This window comes from Leguminivora glycinivorella, chromosome 24, assembly GCF_023078275.1.
Source record: "Leguminivora glycinivorella isolate SPB_JAAS2020 chromosome 24, LegGlyc_1.1, whole genome shotgun sequence".
NCBI classification, from domain to species: Eukaryota; Metazoa; Arthropoda; class Insecta; order Lepidoptera; family Tortricidae; genus Leguminivora; species Leguminivora glycinivorella.
Window position 1 is genome coordinate 826,041 of NC_062994.1, and position 9,270 is coordinate 835,310.

The following is a 9,270-nucleotide window of genomic DNA, read 5'->3' on the forward strand; positions in this document are numbered from 1 at the left end:
CACACAATGGATACAAATACTGTTTTTTTTAATGATCAAAATTATTATTACACAAAGCGGACCCCAGTCTCCCAAATGCCGGGATAAACGTGAGGAGGATGATGAATTGGTTTTTGTGCAGGTTGGGCGACGGCGAACGAGCGCGCGGCCGCCGAGGCGGTGAAGGTGCTGATCTGGCTCTGCCGCCGCCCCGAGACGCGGCCGCAGTGGCTCGACTACTTCGACCTCATCCTGCTCAAGCTCATCAACGCGTACGGCGCGCTCAGCAAGGAGGTCATGCGCGCCGTCGACCACGGCCTGCCGCATGTCGCGCATGCGCTGCCCGCCGCGCAGGTATCCGTGCTCCATGCCCTACGCTCACTGCTTACCTGACGGACGAACACAGACAGACGGGTAGACAGACAAACAGATACATAGGCAGACAGACCGACAGACAACGCTGCCCACCGCGCAGGTATCCATACGCCACGCTCACTGCTTACCTGACGGACACACACAGACAGATACTCAGGCAGACAGACCGACAACGCTGCCCGCCGCGCAGGTAGCTATACGCCACGCTCACGGACTCACACAGACAGACGGGTAGACGGACAGACAGATACACAGGCAGACAGACCGACAAACAACGCTGCCCGCCGCGCGGGTACCCATACCCTACGCTGATACGCTCACTGCTTACCAACAGAAAGTTTGTACGCTGTTTGCCACCGTGTGGTAGAAAAAATTAACAAAAATTCCAGAAACCTACTACTCGGGTAAGGACATGATCCATAGGCTACGGTCACTGCTTACAAGCTGGTGGCGAGTACTGCCGTTCGAAAGCTGCGATGCCACAGATGGACATATACAGACAGAGAGACGGATGGAAGGGCAGACAGACAGATAGATACACAGACACACAGATAGATAGACAAACAGACAGATACACAAGCAGATACACAGGCAGACAAATCAGACAGACAGATATATAGATACACATACAAACAGACAGATATATTTGCAGATAATTCGACAGATAGACAGACAGACCGACAAATACACAGGCAGACAAAACGATATACAGGCAGACAGACAGATACACAGGCAGATAGACAGATACACTTGCAGACAGACAGACAGACAGATGCACAGGCACACAGAACGATACACAGGCAGACAGACAGATAGACAAATACACAGACATACACGTCAAACTAATAACAAACCTTCGTTTTTGCGTCGGGGATTCAAAATTGACAAAAATTGACCTCGATTTCGAAAGTAACCATTTCTGGCTACACCATTAGTGCGTTTTCACATAATCCGATCCGATATCAGATGTAGGACCGATTTTTACATTACGTGCGCCATCTTTAATTTCTGCCTTTCACATCCTTCCTACATCCGATATCGGATAGTGTGAAAACGCTCTGAAGCTCCGGGATACCAGGCCACAGTTATTTATCGCCACTCGTTTCGAACTTCCTTTTTTTCGCACTTGTATCGTAATGTACTATTATTTTAGCTACAGGAAACTAGACTATTATAACTCTAGCTGTAATCTATGTTCGAAACTTTATAAAAACATTTAAAATAAACATTTTTTTCATAATTTTAACTATAAAACTCCCGTGAGACTCATACATATTTAAAAATATTTTAAGCGGGTTACTCACGTATTAAGTCGATATAGCGTTCGACATTTTTTGGTCCAATTTCGAGGACCTTTCTCAAGAGTAGCGACCCCGCCTTTACATGTCGAGAGCGCGACGCATACTGAACGAACGCTATATCGACTTAATACGTGAGTAACCCGCTTAAAATATTTTTTCATAATATTCATGATTGTTGCAGGTGCTAGCCCTTCTGAAGCCTGTGATCCGAACTCGCGGTTACCCGACCTCGCTCTGCGCGTTAAAGTTAGCGGCCGAGGTCGCCAAGGCGAGGAGCAACGAACTCACGGACGATATCGTCGGACAACTCATGGATGGAGTTTCACAAGTAAGTACATAATAAACTAAAACAGGTTATATCACATACTGAGTTGGATTCCTTGCCGGGGCTATATTTCCGAGCTCATATAACCCGGCAACTTTCAAATCTAGGGTGAACATGCATCTTCTGGGCGAGCTCACTCCATCGTAGGCCACGTCTTTGCCTTTGGCTAGTCTGTGGCCAAGAGTAAGCCCATTTGTAAAATAGAAATAAAAAAATCGGCCAAGAGCGTGTCGGGCCACGCTCAGTGTAGGGTTCCGTAGTTTTCCGTATTTTTCTCAGAAACTACTGAACCTATCAAGTTCAAAACAATTTTCCTAGAAATTCTTTATAAAGTTCTACTTTTATGATTTTTTTCATATTTTTTAAACATATGGTTCAAAAGTTAGAGGGGGGGGGACGCACTTTTTTTTCCTTTAGGAGCGATTATTTCCGAAAATATTAATATTATCAAAAAACGATCTTAGTAAACCCTTTTTAATACCTATCCAACAGTATATCACACGTTGGGGTTGGAATGAAAAAAAATATCAGCCCCCACTTTACATGTGGGGGGGGGGGGTACCCTAATAAAACATTTTTTTCCATTTTTTATTTTTGCACTTTGTTGGCGTGATTGATATACATATTGGTACCAAATTTTAGCTTTCTAGTGCTTACGGTTACTGAGATTATCCGCGGACGGACGGACAGACAGACACACAGTGCGATGAAACCCCGATCTAGGTGGACAATATTATTTAAGCCTCAAAACCGACTCTAGTAGGTCATATTATGATGTCAAAATAGAAATGAAATGAAAGAAATTACAAATTCACATTAAAATTAAAAACCAGTATAAGCTGACCTATTGGTACTAAGAATTACTACACGCGTGAAGGCCAATTTATATTGGTTTTTATTATTATTATTTATTTTCTTAAGACACAATAGTTACATTGATATTACAGTTTACAAAATACCGCCAAACTGCAAAACAGTTTGTTGGCAAATTTGACTTTGTATAAGACGGATATACGTCATGGCCCGTTTTTAAGGCCCATTTTCTAGTTTTCATGTAGGTATAACTGGTACATTTAGCTTCGACATAATAAGCCAAAGCTTCTTCGTTTGATAAACAGCGTTGAGCACTAATAGAAGCTGCCATTTTCTTTTTTATTTCGGTGGCCACTGCAGGTGTTTGGGTAACAGATTTTATTATATTTGCTGCGTCACGATGACCAGATAATCTCGTAGATACCTCGGCAGCAATTCCTAATTCTTTGTCATTACAAGATTGCACTAAGTGTTCTACGCGTCTTTTTTTGGTTTTAAATGAAGCATCATTAAAATCGATTCTTGGCCGACCAGGTCCAGAAGTCTGGGGAGGATCACATCCAAATGAAGACGTAGAAGGTTGTATATAATATTGAATTGTAAACTTAAGCTCTTCACTAGTTAGCCATCCAACACCTAATGGTAGTGCTTCCAATACTTCTTGTTTTCTCCCGCAAGCAACCCACTTTTCTAATAATTTCCCAGAAATACGAGCTATATTTCTCTTGAAATTTCTTAGTGAATCTGGCGTGACTCTGCTCAAATCAAATTTAATTGAAAAATAATCGAAAAGACGGTTATTTTTATAGCGTGTTTTAACCATTCTTCATAAAACTCCCTCCTAGGTACGGATAGTTCGATTTCTAAAAAAAAGTCAAAGACTCGCATCAGATCGCAGTTTCTATCATGCATCAAACGAAAGAACATTAAAAACTCTATCATTAAAAAAATCCAGCCCGGGGGCAAGGGGGGGCATCCTTTTCCTTGTCTATGAAACACGAAACTCATGCAAAAAAATTGGAATTTTTTACGTTAAAGTTGATTTTTATTGGCAAAGGAATATCCGTTTTTAACAATTAATATTTTAAAATGTAGTCCATACCATTTACTTCACAATCCATGACTAGAAGTAGCACGATCTGATTGATAATTATTATAAAATATTGATAAGCGAAGAGCAGTAAAACGCACGATTTCACTATCGATGACAGTGTTTCGGTTCGCTTCGACATTATTTATTAATTTTATGAGGGTAGTAGGACAAAACTATTACTGGAATCATTCCTTCTAGGATGTTGGCTATCGCTATAGCCACCACAGATAATGAAATAGCGTGACCCTTTTTGTCCACCTAGATCGGGGTTTTATCGCACTGTGAGACATGGCGAAACTATAAGGGTTCCTAGTTGACTACGGAACCCTAAAAATTATGGAGCAGTCCGCAATATTTGAATTTAACGTGAGCGAAGCTGCGGGTAAAAGTTAGTATCTACATATTAGTATTTTCAAATATTGATGAATTTATTTGTCCACAGTTGGCCGACCACCAAAACTCGGCAGTTCGCAAAGCGGCCATTTTCTGCATGGTGGCGTTTACGTTCGCCCTCGGCGAAGAGAGGATGAAACCGCACTTGAAGCACCTGTCCGTCAGCAAGTGTCGGCTACTGCAGGTATGTGTACGTCAGCTGCCGCTGCGTTGGCGAGTTTGAAGTGGGTATCCCACCCAAACATATAGCGTGAATTTTTAATATTACCGCAAACTTTAACCAGACCGGACCAAGGTTTTAGCGCTAAGAGCCCATACAACAAGTAATTTTAAGTTTGGTGGCATATCAAACAAATTTCGACGATTTCGTAAGCATTTTGGGAGAAAACTTCTTCTTCTTCCTCCTACCCTTATCCCACGTTATGTGGGGTCGGTACAACATGTCTTCCTCTTCTATTCTCCCCTATCTTTCGTCATCTCAACACTCACATCTTTCTTTCTCATGTCCTCTTTCACACAATCCATCCATCGTTGTTTGGGTTTACCCCTCCCTCTCCATCCATCAACATTCATCTCCAACATTCTTTTGCCTATATGAAATTCATCCCTCCTCATTACATGACCGTACCACGCCAACCTGCCACTCCTCATCTTTTCCGTTATAGGCGCAACTTTCAAACTTCCCCTAATATACTCATTCCTGATCCGATCCATGAGAGAACTTAATATTCATTAAAGAAAAATGCAGAAAGGAGCCAACTTTCGTGACGGCTCGTGGCAAAACTATAAGTGCTAGCACTAAAGTGTGAATGAGAGATTTATAGTAAACTAGCTTTTACCCGCTGCTTCGCCCGCGTACTAAAAGTATTTTTATTCAAACGTATACAAAAATTAAGATTTTCATTTGGATCCGTAGGTTTCTCTGTAGGTACATTTGTCTGCGATTATTTCGATTACACATAATACTATTGTTTTTAAAGAAATGCTTGCAATGATTGTAGAAATGTTACCACATCGACCACAGCGTAGGTAGTAGGTATGAGTAGGTATGTATTCTATATACGCTGGGGAAACCTTTATAAACAACCCACATAGCCCGTATTTCGACACTAATGGTCGGTGGGTAAAAAGTACTTTCTTGCATTATCCCTTACAATAACGATCCCTTCCCACTGAGCCGCCTGCTTTTTGCACTGCGTTTTACACTGCCTGCATATCCCTCTAACGATACCCATATTATCCCTATCCCTGTCCCTGTCGCTGTCCCTATCCCTATCCCTATCCTTATCCTTAACCTTATTCCTGTCCCGGCCCGTCCCGTCTCGTCCTGTAGCGACTACATTATATAAGGAACCTACGTGCCAAATTTGGAATCTCTAGGACCAGCGGTTTCAGCTGTGCGTTGATATTTTATGTTAGTCAGCCAGTCAGTCAGTCAGTCAGTTTCTTCTTTTATATATTTAGATTTAGAATGTTCGGGAAAGTTCTTATATTTTCTAGAATGTTCTAGAACGTTCCAAAACGTGTAAAACTTAATGTTGTTCATAATAATGTTCTGGAATGTTCTAAAAATTTCTGAAATGATCTAGAAAAGTCCAGAATGTGTGTAAATGTTTCAATCGATATGGAATGTTCTAGAAAGTTCTGAAAACTTATGGAATAATGTAGAAATTTCATAAATATGTAAAACTTAATTCAGTTTAACACATTTTGGAACGTTCTAGAGCATTCTAGAAAATATTAGAATTTTCTAGAGCATTCTATATCAACTGTATTCAGTTTTGCACATTTTGGAACGTTCTAGATCATTCTAGAAAATATCAGAACTTTCCAGAATATTCTATTGGGTTGGTAAGAAAGTAATGAGCGAATCATAACCAATATTGTAATTTTTATTTAATTTATTATTTTAATCATTTATCAAAAATATAACGGCCTTCGTTATCTACTACTTGTCTCCATCGTTCTGGTAAAGAATGAATAGCATCGGCGAAGAAGTTCTTAGGTTTAGATTAAAAAACTCAGCTATATACTGTCGTAGATGGGCTTGATCATCGAACTTTTTTTCATTCAAGGCATTGCTTAGCGATCTGAACAATGCGTAATCCGTAGGTGCCAAGTCTGGAGAGTACGGTGGATGAGGTATCACTTTCCAACCTAGCTCCAATAGCTTTAGCCGAGTCACTTTTGCAATGTGTGGGCGAGCATTGTCGTGTAAGAAAAAAACTTTAGCATGCTGTGGACGATTCTGACAGATTTTTTGGTTTAAATTTTCAAGCTGATTACAGTATACTGATGCGGTAACAGTCATTCCACTTGGTAGGAGTTCCCAGTGAATAATACCATGAATATCCCACCAAACGGACAGCATAACTTTTTTCGGATGAGGCTCTGTTTTTGGTGCCTCTATTCCTTTTTCGTTTGGAGCTAGCCACTGACGTTTGCGTGTGTGATTTATATATAAGACCCATTTTTCATCTCCAGTGATAAGATGGTCCAACCAGTTGAATGTGCGGCGAAAAGACAGAAGTTGTATGCAGATATCGGCACGGCGGTTTAGTTGATCTCTATCAAGTTCGTGCGGTATCCAAACACTGTATTTGTAGTTTTTTCCCAACTCGTGTAAATGTGTTTCTATGGTGACATGAGAGCAGCCTAACTCGGTAGCAAGAGTACGACTCGTTAGCCTCGGTTCTCCTTCAATTAAGGTTTTTAATTTGGCTACATCAATCTTCACCGGTCGACCAGACTTAGGTTGATCTGATAATGAAAAGTCGCCACTACGAAACCGCTGGAACCATCGTTTCGCCGTGGCCTCAGACACAACTTCAGGAGCAACACGCTGACATATATTACGCACTGCTTCGGCGGCTGAATGGCCAGACTGAAATTCATATAGTAAGCAATGCCTTACATGCACTTTTAATTCGTCCATTTTCTTCCTTATATTAGCTCGGCGACAGCTAGTGAATGGCTGACAAGAAACAGTGCGACTCGCCCTTTATATACTTTCGACCATAGAAGATTCTAGAACTCTCTCAAAAATTTTATGTGGAATTCAATCGATCGCTCATTACTTTCTTACCAACCCAATATATCAATTACATTCAGTTTTGCACGTTTTGGAACGTTCTAGATCATTCTAGAAAATATTAGAACTTTCCAGAACATTCTATATCAACTACATTCAGTTTTACACATTTTGGAACGTTTTAGAACATTCTAGAAAATATTAGAACTTTCCAGAACATTATATATCAACTACATTCAGTTTTACACATTTTGGAACGTTCTAGAACATTCTAGAAAATATTAGAACTTTCCAGAACATTCTATATCAAATACATTCAGTTTTACACATTTTGGAACGTTTTAGATCATTCTAGAAAATATCAGAACTTTCCAGAACATTCTATATCAACTACATTCAGTTTTGCAGATTTTGGAACGTTCTAGATTATTTTAGAAAATATTAGAACTTTCCAGAAGTATCTAGAACTTTCTAGAACATTCCAGATCGATTGAAACATTTACACAAATTCTGGACTTTTATAGATCATTCCAGAAATTTTTAGAACTTTCCAGAAGTACAGATATATAAGTACAGATGCACTTACCCACATTTTTTATATTGCGTGACACATTTAAAATTATATTGCGTGATACAGAAGTAGAGATGTACAGTACAGAAGAAGGACAGATATATATTTTTTTAACATTTTCGCCACCCACAGCCACCCACTTCCACCCACCGCGACCAAACTCCCTTACTTTCATCTAGAGACCAAGGCGTATTTACCACCCCAACAGGGGGTTGATTGGAATTGATAGTGATAGAGAAAACCCCGGACATACGTACATTAGCGTTAGCATTTTATATATGTATATAGATTTTTTATATTTTGTGACACATTTAAAATTATATTGCGTGATACAGAAGTAGAGATGTACAGTACAGAAGAAGGACAGATATATACTTTTTTAACATTTTCGCCACCCACAGCCACCCACTTCCACCCACCGCGACCAAACTCCCTTACTTTCATCTAGAGACCAAGGCGTATTTACCACCCCAACAGGGGGTTGATTGGAATTGATAGTGATAGAGAAAACCCCGGACATACGTACATTAGCGTTAGCATTTTATATATGTATATAGATTTATTAAGGACTAGCTTTTGCCCGCAGTTTCGCTCGCGTTAAAAACAGACAAAAAGTAGCCTATGTCACTCTCCATCCCTTCAACTATCAACCTAAAAAAATCACGTCAATTCGTCGCTCCGTTTTGCCGTGAAACACGGACAAACAAACAGACACACATACTTTCCCATTTATAATATTAGTATGGATTACCTCATTCCTACACGCTTTTTCTGTATCTTCATCGGTTTTGTCAGAAATTGAGAAAAACCGCATTTTCGGCTCTTCAAGGGAGGGTAGAGGGGTGACGGAGAGGGGGGAGATGTGGGGAGGGTTGATGAAAAATAACTTCTGTCTATAACGTACATATCCCAATTTAAAAAAATCTTCCATTAATTATGCCGTAATTTTAGCTAACTTCCCCGTATTAACAGGTGTACATCAGCAAACACCGCGACGAGGCGGGTGGCGTCAGGGGCGCGGCGCCCAGCACGTAGCGGCGGCGTCGGCGCGCGCACACCACCACCCGCGCCACGCAGACCAACGAGTAACGCCACTGTCCCGCATAGGTGACACCAACCCCACTGTCTTGTATACACGACAATGGGTAGCCAGTGTCCTGTATAGACGACAATGAGTAGCACTGTGTCTTGTATAGAGGACAGAAATCCCAGTGTCTTATATAGACGACAATGGGTAACTGGTGTCTTTTATAGGTGACAATGGGTAGCCAATGTCTTATATAGAGAACAGGAACCCCGCTGTCTAGTATAGACGACAATACTGCCCTCCTATACCGAAAAGCGCAATCTCAAATCCATAGCTAACATACTTAAGTATCTATAGCTGAC

General features: G+C 40.7%; 1 protein-coding gene across 1 annotated transcript in view; it reads left to right on the plus strand.

Annotated features, from left to right (window-relative positions):
• LOC125238719 (CLIP-associating protein) overlaps nucleotides 1-9,048 on the plus strand; it is a 106,214-nt gene extending 97,166 nt beyond the window's left edge. The window contains exons 34-37 of the mRNA XM_048146133.1: nucleotides 122-333; nucleotides 1,837-1,983; nucleotides 4,329-4,463; nucleotides 8,854-9,048. Coding sequence (XP_048002090.1) covers nucleotides 122-333; nucleotides 1,837-1,983; nucleotides 4,329-4,463; nucleotides 8,854-8,916 — 557 coding nt within the window. The 3' untranslated portion in view covers nucleotides 8,917-9,048. The remainder of the gene's footprint in view (nucleotides 1-121; nucleotides 334-1,836; nucleotides 1,984-4,328; nucleotides 4,464-8,853) is intronic.
• The last annotated feature ends 222 nt before the right edge of the window (nucleotides 9,049-9,270 follow it).